The sequence below is a fragment of the Trachurus trachurus genome (genome assembly GCF_905171665.1).
Source record: "Trachurus trachurus genome assembly, chromosome: 15".
NCBI lineage: Eukaryota > Metazoa > Chordata > Actinopteri > Carangiformes > Carangidae > Trachurus > Trachurus trachurus.
In genome coordinates, this window is record NC_139906.1 from 21,741,264 (window position 1) to 21,760,522 (window position 19,259).

The window sequence follows — 19,259 nt, forward strand, 5'->3', positions numbered from 1 at the left end:
CTGTGAATACTGTGAATGCAGCATCATCCTCTGTATAATGTATGGAGCTACAGGGCCGGAATGTGTCCTAAGAAGGAAATACAAGGTGTGGATTTGTTATACAGGTGCAAACAACTGCACCGAAACTGTCTGCAGCCTTTAAAAGACATACATTTATACTTACGTGCTCATAATGCTTCCAATGCTACTAGGATACAGACATAGGACAAAGCTTCAGACTTAAAGACTGTGGACTATCTAATCTTGTTCAGCTGTAGTCAATAGTCTGCAAATGTCTGTATACGTCTAAATATCCGATTACAATCAGAACGAGGGAACCACAGCAGCACCTGCAACCTAAACTCCACAGGAACATTAACTGGACAGAGGCTGAGGGAACAGTCATTTCACCAGATCAACAAAAAATCTCTAACTCTCTAACTCTAATTCCAAAGATGATGGATTTTAGACTCAGATATTTGTTTTCAGTTCACTTCCTGATTGTGTGGTTTCAAAAAAACAAGGAATCGAAACCCCCAAAGAGCTCAGAAACACAAAATAATAGTTCACATTATTAATACACATTAACTCTCATTTCTGAGAGAATCACTTAGAAACGTCACACATTTCTGAGTGAAATATTCAAACCACCACAATGTGATCATACAACAAACCAAACTAAAGGAAGGTCATCGACAGTCTTGGTGCATCATTAAAGTGGACCTCCGCCTCTCAGGTACCTGTTTGCCCTTTAGTTCTGTTCTGTTTTGCACCCACACTGGCTCATTGTAAACATGGACAGATATGAATAAAATAAAAACAAAATAAAAACAGGCATCACGTTCATTGCACAGTTTCACTCACTCCCATTGCTGTGATCATCGCCGATCAGAGTTACAATTTAATTGACTTTACTGAATTATTTGTCTGGTCCAAAGAGCTCTGAAAGAAAATAAATAAATGAGTTTAGACTGTGAAGAGACATTGCTCATAAAAATCTGTGTTGTGTGTTGAACTTTCAGACCTGCTCTGTTTTCTTACCATATCTGTGATCTTTATGCGTTGGAATAAAGCCTCAGCGGCCTCCACATGTGTGTTTGTCATACACTATAATATGGATTAGTGCTACAACACACAGTATGTTTCCAGTCACAGTCAAGCGGTCATATTTAGCAAACCACAGTAGATCTCTTGCAGAAGAATCACTATACAACCAATCAATCACTGACATGCAGGCCCACACTACACTGTTTTATAGAGTCTGCTAATACTGTTGTGTCTGTCCGGCCATAGGATTGTCACACGCATGTCATGAAAATAAAATTTCAAAATAAGGCAAGCTAGTAGAAACAGGATCACTACACTTAAATGCACAGTAGAGTAGAATACAAGTACTTTTTTAAACTCTGCTTTCTTTTCACACTACAAACAGATCCACACCACTTTTGCTGGACAACGACCAGACCGATATTTAATCTGCAGCGGGGCTCAGCTGACAGCTTTCCCACACCAGCACAAATGGCTGAGTGCGCAGTTTGTTTGAACGGCACCAAAGGGCGTTTGGTGTGAAGCACCCACGAGGACCCACGGAGACCTCCTAAACCTTGAACACCGCATGAACCGAAAGCTGTGTACATGTGTGTTTGTGTGTCGGTGTGCGTGTGTTTGTGTGTTCCGCTCTCATCGTGTGAGACGCGCACATCTCGTCAAAATAAGCAGCTTATATTGTTTCAGTAAATCCAAAATTATGGACACTCCGTGGGAGGACTTGTAACTGCTATGCCAAATTTACAGCTTTGCACAGCGCGGTAACAGATACAACAGGGGGGATGGGGGGATGGGGGTGAAAACTACTATTTCCACATGAGGAATAACAATAATTAGAGAGAAATATACAGAGAGAGATACCCCACTGTTGAGAGAGGAGCACAGTGTTACTGTAATTATAACTTGTGAAAGCCGGTGCTCTTGCAGCAGATTCCATCTGAGCAAACACTGGCGGTGCAGTAAAAACTCCAATCTCAATGATCTAAGAATTCTAATTGAGGGAACGCCAGACACTCCACAGATGGTGCAACATGCAAACACACTGCAGAGCAATTAGAAAAAAGTAGTTTCTTCCGCTCCTTTCCGCGAGTATTAGGAGATACTGTTTCCCCAAAACATGATGTGGATGGAGCTGATAAAAGAGCGGGAGGGGCGGGGGGGGGGGGGAGGGGGGTGCAGAAGGGAGGGATAACAGTGAAAGAGGATGAAAAGACGCAATTTTATATGACAAATGGCGGATGCAATTTTCGGCATTCGAAATTTGCTCAACAAACAAAGAATATCGGTAAACACCGACGCAGGTCTCAAGCTGTCGCACCTGCATTGTATAGAAACACAGCAGCTGTCACACAGACTACGGCGCAGGTGCAACATCTGTTCACAGCTCAGCACATATACTACAGTAGAAGTCGAATTCCACATCAAACCGAGCGACACAGTGCAGCAGAGAAAGAGAAACAGTAAGTGGCTCTTTTTTCAGTCTCATTGGCCACTTCAAGTGCTTTACACTACAAACTACCTTTACCCATTCACTATAGTCACAAAATGCTTTTTTCTATGCATTCAGAGATTTTGTATCGTATACACACACACTATCGCATGCCAACAATACATCAGGCGCAATTTGGTGTTGTGTGACATCTGCAGTTCTACTAGAAAGTCATTGTGCACATCACGGTGTATCAGATCAAGTCAATACAAGTTGGTTGTTTATTCTCTCATTTTTCTGCATGCCTGTCATACCTCACCAGCCCCGACCTTGGGCAACATGCTCTTGCAGCATCCTAATGTTCTATTAATTTTGCTCTAATTACCCCACATAGCGCGGGGACGTGGGGTGAGGGGATGAAAGAAGCTTGTAGCAGACTGGGAGAAACACAAGGGAGGAGGAGGAGGAAGGGAGGGGGCGGGGGAGTGTCTCTGAAGCTGAGACAGGGAGTAGAGGAGACGGATTGTGAAGGACTCCCTGCTGCTGCACCCTACTTGTGGGAGGAGGCGCCTACTGTAGGATACGCAGGAGAGCGAGGGGAGGGGAGAGATGGGAGTCAATTGAGCTGTGATTTGTAGACCAGAAGCAAAAGGTGGAAGATAAAGCAGGACAGGGTAGATTAAGTAGCACATGGGAGGCAAACTCAGCCAGTTGGCTCTGCGTTTGCTGCTTTTAGCCACATGAAAAGAGTCAGAGAAGAAGGATGGGGGGAGGAGGAGGAGGAGGAGGAGGAGGAGGAGGAGGAGGAGGAGGAGGAGGAAGGAGTGAGAGGAATAGTTAAAATGTGTCTGTGTCTTTGAGTTTGTGCACTTTATCCTATTGTGATGATAATAAAACAGTTTTAAAGGGATATTTCAACATTTTGGCAAGATTGCCTATTGCCATAATCCCTATAGCCTTAGGAGTATTACCTTTGCAGTATTCCCTGATTACCTTTAATTGTCGACGCAAGCTGTTTTGAGATCGGTTGGCGGACGTGAGCTCTGCACGGCTCATCAAAATCATCAAATACACTATCCAACAATTCCAAAACATTCTCATGGACAAGTTAGGACCCGCAAATTCTCAACGCTATGAAATAATAATGAAACGTTATGAGAGTGTTTTTGAGGTAAATACGTAACCGGAACAACATTCCCGACATGGCTGCTGGGTGGAGTAACTTCAAAAGCGAAAGTAGTTCAGAGCATTTGCTTCATGTGTCGTAATGTTACAGAATTATACGTTGGCGAATGTGCAGTTCACAACTTCTCCATGAGGGTGTTTTGGAGTTGTTGGATTGTGTATTTAGTTTGATGAGGGAAACATAGAAATACCATTAGCCTCCGTTGCATTAGCTGAGCAGCTTGCCTCACTGCCCCACCGATCTCAAAACAGCTTGCACCGACAATTAAAGGTAATGAACCTACTCCTAAAACTATAGGGATTATGGAAATAGGCAAATGCCAAAATGTTGAAAATATCCCTTTAAGGGCAGAGGAGAAGAGGAGTATAGTATATATATAGTATTTCTGTAATAATCTTAATTCTGTCTAATACATAAGATGTTGAACACTGTTATTAGATCTTTTGTTCTCACACCTCTGGAACAGTTGAATCTTGTGTAAAAATCAAAATTGAAGTAAGTGTATACAATTCAGGATTTATAGTGTGAATGTGTATGCATGTTTTCGAGACGGAGAAAAAGGGCAAGAGATCAGACGACAGTGAAGATTAAACGCGTGTGTTACTGATTTGTAGATTGGAAGATGCCAATTCTAAAGCATGATTCTTTATAACTGGAGCAAAGGTTCAGCTATGTTCCTGACACTGGGACGATGGATGCTGTCTGACCCAACCTACCGTCATGGAGGCACAGTTAACTGGCTCAGAGATGAAATGTCAGCAGCTGTCACGAAGCTGACAAAGTTATTTAAACTGTTAGGATCAGGAGATGTAATATTCAGACCTATAGTCTAATATTTATCAAGATAAAGTTTGCTCAGTACACATGGGATTTTTCTGGAAATCCTTGCCTCAGATTTGTAGTGACACACATAAACAGCTGGCAGCTGCCCCGTACAACAGGCTTCCAATGCTGGCCAGTCTTCTAGTGCTGGCTTCATTTGTTATTTAGGGAGGAAATATGTCGCTCATTCACTTTCAGAGTTACACTGGGACATGAACCATATTGGTGCCGTTGGCTGTAAACCTGTGAATCAACAGTGTCTACATTCCAGGAAAACAACTTTCTTTTTTAAGGATTCAAATTTCAGTCTGCAGCATCATGCATTTAGTTTACGGATGCAGAGTCGGAGAGGTGGAGATGCTGTGCAAACAGGTGGGTAGGGCTGGTGGCTTCTAACAGCATGGTACACTGCTTTATGCCTCTGAATTCAGAAAGAAGGCTAAAGGAAACAAGTGATCACAAACCCGTTGCATAGTTTGCATAGCATAGCAAATTCACATTAGGAGAATCAAAAATAGCATGCCATACAATAAGATGCTCCGATTTCCATCTGGCTGTACTGAACTTTTAAAATCAACCAACCTTATAACTCATATACTAGATGCAAAATCATGTCAAAATAAATAAAGCCATTTGTTTTTAATGTACATACTGTACATAATGTCACCGGTTGAGTGTGACAGCTGACAAATAAGCATTGTGTCATTATAAATATTATCATATTGGTACCCTGATTGGTGTTGAAAGTTGAAAAATGCTTTTGAAAGGGAGAATGTGGCTGTTAACATTCAGATTTTCATCTCTTCATGCTCACAAAGGTCAGGAGAAAATATTGGCAAAATTTGATTAAACACTCCTGATTAAACACCATCTGGAGCCGCTCAGTTCATTTCCTATCCACCTAAAACAAGTTATCCTTTGCACCAGTTATGTTAGCCACGAAAAAGCACATTGTGTCCTTTTAAAAAAATAAAAAAATAAAAAATCCCTCTGAAGTTGAATAAAAAACAACAACACAAACATACAGGTAAGTTTAAACGTACAGTAGGTTTGACTTCAGTCGACTCTGTGGCAGCAGCAACACTTCACTTCTTTAAATGACATGTAAACTGAAATGACTTCCACAGTTTTTCATTCCTACTTTCTGCCTTTATTTGTGGAATATCTTCCCTTTTCAAAACAGTCTTCACAAAGCTGAATTTTTCCATTTCACATTACACATTTGCAGTGATGCTGGGATGAGTGATGCAGGTTTGCAGTGTGGCTACGGGCAGGGCGCCAAACTCTCTTTAATGTGATTACAGAAGATACTATTAAGATGCAGATACAATTCATCACTGAAAATGGCCTATTTTTCAGGGGATTATTTTTCCTACAGTGGTGGGCTGGCCGGAGCTGTCATTCCTACAGTAGCTGTCAGGACGTACCATAGCTGGCTGGGAATATGCCGTCTCCAACTGTGGCACACAACAGAGAAAATGAGATCTTGGCTAAATGTATTTAAAAAAAAGGGACAGTCGGAAATGAGCAAATGCGTCTATTCATCTCTTCAGCGTGGTGCAGAGTGATGAAAGAAAAAAACATGTTATGCAGCAATAAAAGACTGCATTGGACAACAGAGAGATTTGGGAAGCACTACAGCATCCTGCAAGATTCAACGTTAAAGAAAATAAAGGTGAAGTGTTGGTGTTTTAGAAAGGTCAAAAGAAAGATTTTAAGATAAGGGATGAAGGGTTCTGTTGGGGACAGCTTGTCGAGCACAGAGTCCATACAGGAAGTAGAAAGAATCAACTCCTCTGTTCGTTGACAAAGGGAAATAAATCTCTGTCTCTCTTCTGGGTGGAAATGGACAGGAGTCTCCAGGGCCCTCTGATCTCCAGCCATTGAGAGGACTATTGCTGTTTCTCATTCTCCTGCTCTTAGTATCGCCCTCCCTCGTCCCCTGCTAAGTCTCTCCATCTCACTTCTCACTTTCTATTTCCTGGATATGTCCATCTGTCCAGATCTGGTAATTTATTTGTCACTTTTGTCCATATCACTTCCTTTCTCCTTTTTTTTTTTCAATTCCAGTTCTCTCTGTCCCCCACACTCCTCCTCTTCCTCCTCCACCTCCTCCTCACCCTGCCTTCTCTTATGATGCATTTAGCATTCAAGGCCTCTCACTGCTGCATCATAGGCCTGCTTGTTTCACCGAGCAGAGAAAGAGAGAGAAAAAAGATTCAATTCTTCTGGGACACAGTCAATTTTTCTATATGCCTTCCCACTGTGGAGGACAATGCATCTGCATGGATGCACACTCACATACATACAAGCTGCCAATACTTATGACTTGCACTTTTGCATGCACACAAACACGCTCCTGAATGAATATATGCATAACAAAAGGATGCAAGCATGTCTGTCAGCTGGCAGTTCTTTAGATCCACCTATGTATCTCAAAACATGCACACAATGCACATATACTGTACGGGTTCCAACAGGAACCTTGGATCCTGTTGGGTCCTCTGGGTTCACCCACAAAACAGCTGAGTTTGGTGGAGGAAGAATCATGGTTTGGGGTTACATCCAGTATGGGGGTGTGCAAGAGATCTGCAGAGTGGATGGCAACACCAACAGCCTGAATTATCAAGAAATTATTGCCGCCCATTACATCATAACATTCCAAACCACAAGAGGGGTCAAATTCTGCAGCAGGATGGCGCTCCTTCTCATACTTCAGTCTCCACATCGAAGTTCCTGAAGGTCAAGGTGCTTCAGGATTGGCCAGCCCAGTCACCAGACATGAACATTATTGAGCATTGAGCAGGCTTGGAAGACGAAACCAAAGAATCTTGATGAACTCTGGGAGTCCTGCAAGACTGCTTTCCTTCAATAATTATTTGAGTCATTGCCAAACCGTATAGATGCAGTCCTCCAAGCTCATGGGAGTCATACACAATATTTTTGATGTTATTGTAGCAAGTTTGTGTAGTCAAAATAAAGTAATAGATAATTTAAACAAGACTTTTGTCCAACAAAATCTGACTAATAGTTTGGTAAAGCATAGCCAGTTAGGATATTCAGTGGTTATTAATTATCAGTGACATAGTCTAGACCAGTTTACATTCTTTAGGAGATGTCATTGTCATCATATGCAAGGTATCATAAATAGATTGTTTCTTCATGGAAGAAGTTCTGTGTTTTTTTTTTTTAATTTAAACATGTTAATCACAGTGTTAAAGCAGAAGTGAGTGATCCGGTCGTTTTCGCTAATGCTGCGTTTCAGGCAGGCTTTTGAAATCGTAAATTACAGCTTCAAGTCACAACTTACGACTTTGTAGCGTTCCAGGCAACCCACTCGTGTTTTTCCGACCTGTTTTACCGGTGAAAGTCACTATAACGGCCACTCGTAACTTCCGACCGGTGAACTCGTACCAGATCGAACTGGTACGACTTCACGGTCGGAAAAATACGAGTTTCCTTGAACGCACCATAACAGTCCTCGTCCCTACGTCGCCACATTCACGGCGTTCCTTGGCTGCACACACAGCCCTGCATGCCGTTCTCTCTCCTCATTGGATAAAAACTGTAGGATACGATAAATGTTTTCTCTTCGGCTCAGAGCAGAGCAGAGGGACTGAGAGACCCGTGTTTCAGTCCAAACACTCTATGTAAGTGATTGCTGTCGGAAGATATAACTATTTAAGACTTATATTAACACAAATATATCACTCACTTCTGCTTTAAATTATATCCCTAGTTGAGTTACAATTGCAGTCAAGATTTTTGAAAAGGCTTACCTAAAACCCTGCTTGAATTGAACTGTGAGAAATTATTTAAGCAACAGACGAAGAGCATCACCGTAACTATAGTAACCCACTCACACAGCTGCCTGCATGTGAACACCTGCACCAAGAGCAGCAGGATAGAAATAAATGACAATAACAGATTTATGAATATTTCTCCCTTTGATGCGATGGTGTGAAGAACTAATTGTTCCTGTACGTCGTCTGTCCGGCGCCCTAAACTCACCACAGAACTAAATGATTTGATCTCTTCAGATTCCCTCTCTACCTGCCTCCTACTCTTTCTCCTCATGTTGTTTTTTTTAACATCACTGTAATTGGATTGCAATGTTTTTTGCACATTTCATTACTGCTCTATACCTTTGTGGCCCACTGAGCCAGTGAAGGAAATTAAACAGCTCAAACAGCCTGATGAACAATCAGGAACTTGCATGAACTTGCATGAATACATGAACAATATATAGGCTATATACTGTTCATGTATTCATGCAAGTTCATACAAGTTCTTGCACCTGCAAGAAGAAATGCCGCTATATCACCCGCTTCCCAGCTCCCTATAGTATATTCATTTTGGCAGATACTACAGTTATTTCATATTGATTTAGGATTTCAGTTTCTGAGGTAATTTTTGAATGTCATCTTTACTGAAAATAAAATATATAAAGATGTTATTTTGTTGGAGTTTGTTCCTTCACGTCTGGACAATATAATTTCTGACTCTCTGTAGCAGCACCGCAACTCTTCATTGGTGGTGTGTTGTGATAAAATGTTTCCTTTATCAAAAAAACAACCAAAAAAAAAAACAGCTGCAGCTCCTGAGATTTGGACATTACACTAAGCCATATTGCAATTGTGATAATATTTCAATTAATTGTCCATTCCTTGTTAAAGGCCTCACAAAAGACTATTCAATGAGGGACTGTATTAGGCTGCATTAGTTTGAGCCAGGTGTACTGAATAAGCTGCCAACCGAGCGTATTCACCTGTAAAAACACACACAAACATCCATTGCAGATTTATACACCCACCGGGATGGCGCGCATACACAACACACCCACGCTTCATTATGAAGCGTAACATGAACTAATAAAACCTTAATACCCATCTAGTGTTAATGCTTATTGCCATTTGACTTTGACACTTAACTGCAGTTCAACACCCATACAATTAACCTCCGGTCGTTTGCATGTCAAATATGGATTGAAGATTTCCTCAATCTGCGGCCCCTCCTCACACAGACGCAGGTCAACGAGCTAATGAGGAGTCCTTGCGCAATTCATGTTGGAGTTAAGTACTTTAAATCCTCCATTGCTTATTAGAGAACTGTACAGAACGCATCCCTAACATATTCCAATTAGACGCGAATTATCAGGACATTAAGCATTCACATTCGCAAAGCTCCATGTTTACTGAATCGGGACAAACTGGGTCATATTTGGTCTTAGATGCCTGTGCTGACACAGAGAATTTGTTTACTGTGCACCAGCCCCCGGCTCTATTCTTCTACACCAGTGTCCCCAGACAGAGTCTTAACCTGGAGGGTGGTACCACATACACACACCCAAACACACCCTCACACTAAAATGCCCAAACATGTCCACATACACATCCGCGTACACCCACCACAACCCCAAAAAAGAGAAAAAAAATAAACAAACACACCCCCACAGAGCTGGGTGGTTGTAATTAAAAAGCAGTGGCGCTCTGTGGAGCAGAGAGAGGCTATCTGAGGAGAGGGGGAGGTGGGAATACTCCACGCGCTCAGCCTAAAGGCTTCCACTAATTACCTGTCAATGACAAGGAAGAGGGAGATCTAAAGTGGTAAATATTGTCCCAAACTGTCATCCTCAATGAACCATACCTTCCGCAATTCACTTCGAGGATAATGCCCACTGACTTGGGAAATAGGATAAGATGCCATATGTTTGTGTAACTTAGGGATAATTAGCTCTGAATCTGTTCCAAACAAAGTGACACCATGGTATTAAACTGTGTGATACCAACTAAAGGTCAGCTGACAGACACGCAGTAATCTGGCTGAAAAGATGCTGAAAACGGTGGCTTTTTTTTTTTTTCAAAAGCTCATTTTAATTGCAAATTTAAAGATTTTGTTTCAGTTGTGAAGCAGACTGCTGAGTCAGGTTTAAGGCTGTCAGGTAGACTTTAATGACTGATGGATGTCAATAAACCAAAAGCCAGCTGATGGAGTGTTTCCAACCTGGGGATCAGTATGATGAATAAAAAACGGAAGCATGAATGCAACATAATTCTTCACAAGTCTTCAGATTTTTATTGTTAGCTTTGCTTTTTAACTCCGACTCGACTTCAGCTGGACTACAGTTTATACAATGAGTGTTTGTGAACAAAATGCAATACAAAGTCAAATTAAACTAATTAGTTATTCATTTCAGTATTTTTCATATTGATGTTCCAATGTAAGTATCAGAAAATCTGCTCCTGAGACTTCCTGCTTGTAGTGACAGGAAGCTTTACGTCTCTTCGTTTGGACAGTTTCAAAATGGGTTATAAAAAGCAGACAGTCATTCCTCACTTGCCAGCAACTGGAGACCACTGGTGTTTTCTGACTGCAGATTAAAATACACTTGAATTTCTAATGATCTCCTCTAATGTTCATACCACAAAACAATGTAGCACGACTTATATAACCTTTGTAATTGCACCATACTCACACAGTGAAAAGTTACCTAAAAATACACATTCCTTCATCCAATTCAACATCTGCAGGAATTTCCTCACAAATGTTTGAAGCAAGTGTGTCACAGCCACCTTTCTGCATGCAGAGACGAGGACTCGGAGATGGAGAGAGGCGTACGCTTTTGGATGACTTTTTTGGAAACTATCAATAAACAAAGCATTTGCTATTTCAGACTTATCCCTATCAATTAAGTGTTAAGCAGACATTTGAAACAATATGTGCCAGATTTTTGTCTGCGATCAAATGCAGCTCGGTGAGTCACTGACTGTGTTCATTTTCATATGTTCCGTCTTTGCAATGTTGTAACATTAATATGTGAAGGAGATGCACACAAAGACCTGGAAATAAAATTCTGTTGGGAATCTGAGAGGAGAATACGATGCTTCTAACATTTGTTTGTTGTAAGACGTTATAAAACATGCAAATCTCAAGTATAAAAATGTAATCGCTCCACCTAGTTTTCTAAACCCAGTTTATGGAATAAGTAGGTCAAGTCAATTCAGGCATGATCTGCACGCACACACACTTATTCAGATAAACGTGTGGCAAATGGATAATGACCGAAGAGCAAACTGACACTGATTGATTTATTTGTCCGCCAACACCGAAGGACTCAATAGAAGCATCTACAAGATCAATAGACAAGTGAGCTTTTTTAATTAATATCGTACAAACATAATATGCAGAAATTAATGTCTTTAGCCTCGTTACTGGCATGAAGTGATGGAAATGATGGTCAGTCCACCACAGTGGGACAGAGGACTGGACAGACATGAAGTTTACTACAATCCACAGATCAGATCTGACTATAGATTTATCCATGACTTTGGTTTCTTTCTACTTTGGTTCTTTGTCTGATAGTGATAAAAATGTTATCAAGCTAACGTACATCAATAAAATGGCATACTAGAAGAATATTATGCCACACTCTGCTTTTGCTCAGGCTCACAATTGATTAATTGTTGCGGGCGGCTGTGGCTCAGGAGGTAGAGCGGGTCCGCATGTCCAAGTGTCCTTGGGCAAGACACTGAACCCACACTTGCCCTCCAATGTATCATTGGATGTATGAATGTGTGTGAATGATTAGCCTCCAAGCCTGTCTGCGCACAGAGCTGTATTAAAGTGTGTGTGAAAGGGTGAATGAGAATACAGTGTAAAGCGCCTTGAGCGGTCCAAGTGACTAGAAAAGCGCTATATAAGTGCAAGTCCATTTACTAAGTCCATTAACCGTCCTACTGTAACTGAAATGTTAGGACGGTTGTTGCTTTCTACCTTCGTCAGAGATATTAACAAACAATACACACACATAGACAACTGACCCATCAGTCATAATCAGACTAGATAAAAACAACAACACATGCAGGTTTATTTGCATTTGTATTTGCAAGTGGTCCCTCGAGACGCATGTACTGTAGAGATGCAAATCTATCAAGTGTGAACTGACATAGAGAGGAACGACAATGTGCCAACAGACAGGCTGCTGGTACACCAGAGCATTTCAACATCTCCTGTCACACAAGAGTATTTATTTATGCTTTAAAGAGGAACTATGCAAGATTCTTACCTTAATTAATTAATTAGTTAATTAATGAATTAATAGTTGCGATGGTTGAATGACTTGTTATGGGGAGAAGGGTTAGGTGAAGTAGAAATGAACACCCGAACTCCCCCTATCTGGCCAACGCCAGCCTAGGGGGTTAGCAAAACTGCGAAAAAACAACCCGACTTGCATAGTTCCCCTTTAAATGTTCTAATTTATTTCTTTGTACATGTTACTATAGTGATTTAAACCTCCTGAGCCTTGTTTTACATAACAAATCATCATAAATGTGCCAGCACCAGTGTCAGACCCTCGTCTCATGTCGCCTATCTTTGACTGAAGCTATCCAGCTACAGAGTGAAGGTGTCAGAGCAGTTTCTCTAACACCAGTTGCTTCAGTAAATTTTAATGTGTTTTCAGGGTGGAACACAGGTCTAGAAAGTGAAGTGAAATACCTGGGAGAAATGTTTCTGTGGTATTGCGGTGTTTATTTGTAGGCTGACAGTGAGTGACAAGGAACAAAGATGACATACAGTCCGGCCTGACATCAGACCGCTCGGCTACTGGGAGGCTCAAGGTACCTGAATCTTATAAGGAATCAATTCAAGCTCTTGAAGGAGAATTTCCTCCTTTGTACAAACATCTACTGTATATACAACCACAACAAAATAACAACATAATTTCCTGTGTTAACACATATACATATCCAATATGTATAGCCTATGTGTTAACACAGAAAATCAATCAGTCCACCAGAGTGCATTATGCAAGGCACTGATGTTGTACGACTGTGTTTTACTACGGCACTTTTTGGCAAGGTGTCGGCGCAGCAGGGCCATATGCTGTGTGTCTTAGTCCAGTTGGACCCAAAATGGCTCTAAACGGTGTGATGCTTCTGCCAGAGTGAGACAGAGAGCAGATCACTCAGCCAATCAGTCAGCTCCACGAAGATGGAAGGAACAGCCTGGAAGAGGTTTATGGGGAAGTCTGTGGGTTTTTAGGAGCCGGCCTATTAATCACTTATAAAGTCCCTACTTAAAAAGTTTGTGTGCTACTGTTCTTGCTAATAAAGGACTGGTACCAGACACTATTGTAAGCCATGTCAGGTCAACACAAATGTATGCTAACCTCACTTATATACTGTATTGAATTTGGTAATAAAAATACAAAACAATGATTTGATCAATACAGGTATACAGTATGAGCCATTATATGTGAGCTCACATAATGATAAAACTACTGCTTCTCTCACTGCCAGATCCAGAGCAGTTTGGGTTGGAAGAGAATAGCTGATTGGGTTTGTGATGACAACTGTGAATTCTTTCCAGATTAGTTCTTCTTTACTGCCTGTTTGTGTCTTTGCTCAATAACAAGCTGTGGTGCAGGGTGTCTGTTGCAGTCTTCACAGTGTGCTGTTAAACTGAGCACTGTTAGACAGGCTGACTGATGAGTCATAGGGGAGTGTGTGTGCGTGCCTGCGAGTGTGTATGTGCGTTATGTGCTCCTGATACACCAAACATATTTAACTCACACCAAGTTCACACTGCGAGCAGCTCTCTCTACTGTGTGTTGCTATGTCTTTTTTTACACACATTAGATTTCTATCCACTGCTAAATCTAAACAGGTTCTATTTGATGCATCTTTTCCAAACACCGGTTGGTATATTTTTGCTTTTCTTTGTATTGCTGTATCTCATCCTGCAACTTAACACTGGCTTAGGCAGCCTGCTGTGAGACCAAGAATTGTGAGATTTGTCTCAGCTGAATGATGTGCGGTTTACTTATCGTCATGGCAACACTTACACTTGATGTTTTGAACATTCATATATGAGACTGTATAAGGCCTCCAGCTTCAGAATATGATTCAATGCATGTTCCAGATTAAAATAAAATAAAAACTGTGTCCATGCTGTGGTTTATATGTTTCCTGCTGGCACACATCTGCCCACCAACGTCGTTCCACGTTGGAATGAGGATCATTCATTTCATTTTCTAATTGTACAATTCTCACACCAACAGTGCAGATGATGCTCTGAACCTTATAAGATGCATCCACAACACACAGCTGCATCATTAACCCATGATCATAGGAATCATACAAGTTGTTTCCCTGTGTGTAGGCAGTTCAAACTGTGTCTTCCTTTTCTTATGTGTGACAGACATTCATTAAATGTTTGGACAACCTGACATGTAAAATACTTGTTGCACTGGTGGCTGCAGCATTGTCAGCAATGACTCCAGGGAAATACTGTAACTTCACCTAAAGATATTTCACTTCTGGATCGTCATCACAGACCACCGTCTCAATCAGAAACATAGTTACTGAGGTAAAATCTGAAAGATCAACTTCAGGAAAAAAGAAAAACCCAAGAGCTTTCGCATCAATATAAACATGGATGGTGACCTGTAGCTATTACTGTGACATTTCCACTGCAGTGGAGGAAAGAAGTGCAGTTTGGGTGAGATCATGGACTGTGAAGCACTGAGGGAACTGGAGGTGACCCAACATTGTAAAACAAAGCTGACGTCAAGTCAGGTGAAGCTGGCGAGCGTTTCAGTTCAACCAATCAGTCTTTGCCACCACCTCCACGAGCCAAACATCTCATAGCTGTTTTCATTTTAAAACCGTCCCTTTCTCTGCTGTTTTCAGTTTTTTTCTTTCAGAGTCGGGTCGGAGCAGCCAGCCTCCACCCTCACACCTCCAGTTTCCGTCAGGGCCAGCCGTCCAGCAGGTCCGTCTGCTGAGCTTATAAACAACCTCTCCACATCGCATCCATACAGATCTTCGACTCGTCTGTTTTTCTCTCGCTCTCTCTCACCACCAGTGTCTAGACTCCACGGGAGGATTTCAGGATGACTCATGCCGTGACTATCCCTGTTAAATGATAGCTAAATAATAATCACCAAAGACTCCTCTCATATCCCTTTAATTTTTCCTGTTCTATACAAGATGCCAAATAAATTCATTTAATAGCTCTTTAAACCCTTCTTTCAATTTGTCTTTCCTGTTGCAAGTGATGTCACACACATGCCTGCAAAACACACATGAAGTCTCACAACAACATGAGCAATAATTGGCAAATTCTTTCCCACAAGCCCCAAGAAAGGTACGTAGCGGTGGAGGTAGGTGGAAATTTTATTATACTGGTGCAGGATGATGATAGCTTGAATAGATTAGAGCCATTTTTATAAGCTGTTTAAGTCCCTCAACAATTACCATTAAAGTGCTCTCATGCAGGGCTCCGCTCTTCACCCCACAACTGTTCCAGAGGAGCAGGAGCTGTGAAACTGGGCGGCTTGTGAGGTGTGAGAGTGTGAATCGCCCAGGGAGGACAAGCTGTGTTCATTCTGCACGCTAAATGAGCTGGAAATACTGTTACACTTCTTCATCTCATGCCAAAAAACTGACTCTTCACAATTTTTTTTCTTATTGTCCAATAGAAAAATTCCAAATATATCAAGTCTTAAAAAGAAAGATGTCCAAACGGACTGCACCTTCTGAATAAAATGCCAAAACGCAAAAAACAGGAAAAAGGATTCCTACCGATTATGTCCTTATATCCTGGACTGCTGTGCGTCTCTATCCCCTCATCATCTCTAGTTCATGTACAATATAGCATGTTCATCATACCAAGACAATAATGAAGTAGAGCACCTTCTGAGTCTGATTGAAGTTGAATGTGTGTGACCCTCTCTCCACCTACAAGCACTCTCCCAGTTTATTGGCCACTTCATTTATTACGTGATGTTCTTAGCCTTGTTAAATCAAGATTACCTTAATGGAGATACAGTATGGCTACAGCCTCTAATGTACTGTTCTATTATTATGATTCCTCCATGCCGGCTCAGCCAGCAATACAGTAATAATCTCCATCACTGTCTTAAGGCAATAATGTATACATAATAGCACTGCGTGATACTGCTGATATAGGTTATACAGTCGAGATATAACTGATTATCTGGAGAAGCTGCTTTTCTTTTTTTTACATAATGGAGAACTCTAATATAATCTGTTTGCTTTCCTGCAAAAGACCTTGATTAATTTCACTTGGAGGAGAAGGTAATTGCAGGCTGCATCGGTGCATGCAGAGTCAAGCACAGAGTACATGAGTTATGTGCGATGGACACAACGAATGATATGTGAATAGCTTCTGTTCTGATTTCTCAACTTGGCCTAGAAATAAATCTCATGCACCAAAGAAAAAGCCAGAGACTTCAAGCAGAACTCCATCCTACAGCAAGCTGGTTTGGCCATTGTGAGCTTCCTCTGATCTCACTTGCTTAAAAAAAAAAAAAAAGCTGATTGAGATGTCAAACAAATCCACTGTTAATAACAGCAGTGACTCTCCCGCTGCCCAGGATTTAGGTTCAATGGCTTTTTATAGAATCTGAATCCCTTCTTCTGTCTGTTCTTTAGACCTTTTCTTTTCCCATTTGCTGTGTGGGACTGCTGGAATAAGCACGACACGGTGAACAATATATAGTATTAATTCCCTTTGATCATTACTGACGTCTGCTAAATGATCACTGGCTTGTCTTTGTAGCAATATGCTGCATCCGAGGATGGACTGGTTACACTGGTACTACTGTAGCAGCTCAAGTCAATGAACTTGAAAATAATGTGATGGATTCTACATAGATATCAAGCCAGTGCTTTACAGTCATTGCTCCTGTCCTTCGCATCACAGCACATACAGTAAAGCTCAGCTCTGCCAACTTCAGCCACTCGTTCAGTGGTTGCTGCCAATAAAAATGACCATTTTAGAAAACCTCCATATTTGACCAATTTGGACTCAAAAACACAACTGAACTTCATTAGAGATCGACCATGACCATAATGGCTTTTACTCATGCAAAGAAATATCACTAAATATATCTCCATGCTGTTGTAGAGCATGGCGACGGCTGATACCCTGTCAGCACGTGGAGGCTGTGTACATTTGGGGGGGAAAAGCTGTTTCTACTGCCCACTGAGATGTCAGAAAAATTTCACACAAAAACCTGATGAAATGCCAAATTTGTGTAGAATGAAACATTTAGATTTGGTCACATATTTCATGGCAGAAACCCCAAATCACAGTAATGAAGAGGACAGATAGAAGCTTCCTTTCTTAAAATACTAAACTTAACTAAGACTCTTACTTGAGATTAGGCAACGATGAGAAGCCTTAGAGCGCGCCACACGTCCACCACATCATCTCACATTTACTGTGAAAATCCAAATCCATCAGACTGGGGGTTTCATGCTTGTGCAAAATTTGCTACTCAAAAGACACAGTGTGAGAATCCACTATCTATCAGCATAAATATACCAGCAGGCGTTTGTTTGTTTGTTTTTCAATTTTTATTTGTTTGTTTTGGGCCCATCTGTGATACTGTCCTTCCCATGATGCAGCTGACCTCAATCATCTCCCACAAATGCACACACATATTCTACACATGCATGCTCCGTACAGCCTGGAGCCAGAACTAAGTGCTATAATTGCGAACAAAACCACAGAGACGTGACACCATCTCACCAGAGAAGGAGAAGACGGGGGGAATGAAATAAGCCAGCAGACTGAAAGATAAACACACACCCACTGATACACACACTAACATACACAGACGGCGGACTCACTCGCACGCACGCTGATGAATTCGGCGGACTGCAGGCCGAGTAGCTAGAGGGTGCAAACTGTTCAGATGTTGCAGAGACAAGCCGCTTCGGTGTGAGGTGAGCCGAGCGCGTTGCCTGCAGAGCGTCTCTGATCTGTTTGACGTGGTATTTGTCATCTGGGACAGCTTCAACTGGAGCCATGGTGGTGGCCTGCAGCTGATATAATGTGATGGCCGCGCAAGGCCATCGTATCCATCATAAGGGTGTGCCCCACATTCACCGACTCCCAAATTACTGTCCTATTTGCAGGCCCTACCCTCACTACAGCCCCACCTATCACCAGCTGATCTATGGCGTGCCAACAAAGCCAAACAAGGTGTCATCTTGCCCGGACAAATAGGCGACGAGAGACTTAAGAGCAGTTGGTAATCCTTCTCGCATGCTTCAACTGTGTGGTGTTGGAAAATTCATTTTATTGTGCCCACGAGCCACTGTACAAGCTGTACTCCCAGTCTCATATTTTATTCTTTCTCAAATGCTTTTAGAACATCTCCTGTCCTTTTTCTCATCCCTGCATTTGAACAGAGTGTCAAGAAATACAAAAGTATGTGTGGCTTTTAAAAAAGACCCCGCTGAGAGTTAGAAAGAGAGACGACATTCTCTGACCTCGGGCCAGATCCGCTGGATTTCAGCAAAAGAGGTGAGAAAAAGAGCGGAATAGCATATTTTAGAAAGTTTCACGCCATTTATTAACTTGTGCCCTTACCTTGCTGAGCTGACTGGCCGGCGAGCCGCTGTTGTTGACAGTGTGGCATTTTAAGTTGAGCCACGATTCCCCCACGGCATCACGCTCTCTGCTCGCGCCCTTGTCAGCGTGGTGGTGGCTGTCAGGGACGGGGGAGGGCGAGGACGAGGGGGGCCGCTGGAGCGCCGTGCAGGACAGGCCCAGGAAGTTAGACGGCCGGATCAGAAAAGCCTCCAGAGCGATGTTGGCCGACACCTGAGGGAGGGAGGCCGAAAATTAGGAGTGAGGGACAGAGTGACAGAGGAGAGGGGAGGGAATAGATTTTTATATTAGTCATTTAGCAGACGCTTTTATCCCAAGTGACAGAGGAGGGGAGAAAAATAGATGGAAGCGAGAAGAAACAAAGAGAGG

General features: G+C 41.9%; 1 protein-coding gene across 1 annotated transcript in view; it reads right to left on the reverse strand.

Moving 5' to 3' along the window:
* The window catches only part of adgra1b (adhesion G protein-coupled receptor A1b), a gene marked incomplete at both ends in the record, with an annotated part of 168,525 nt that overhangs the window by 89,797 nt on the left and 59,469 nt on the right, over positions 1–19,259 (reverse strand). The window contains one exon of the mRNA XM_083987586.1: positions 18,870–19,103. Within this exon, the coding sequence (XP_083843712.1) occupies positions 18,870–19,103 (234 nt within the window). The remainder of the gene's footprint in view (positions 1–18,869; positions 19,104–19,259) is intronic.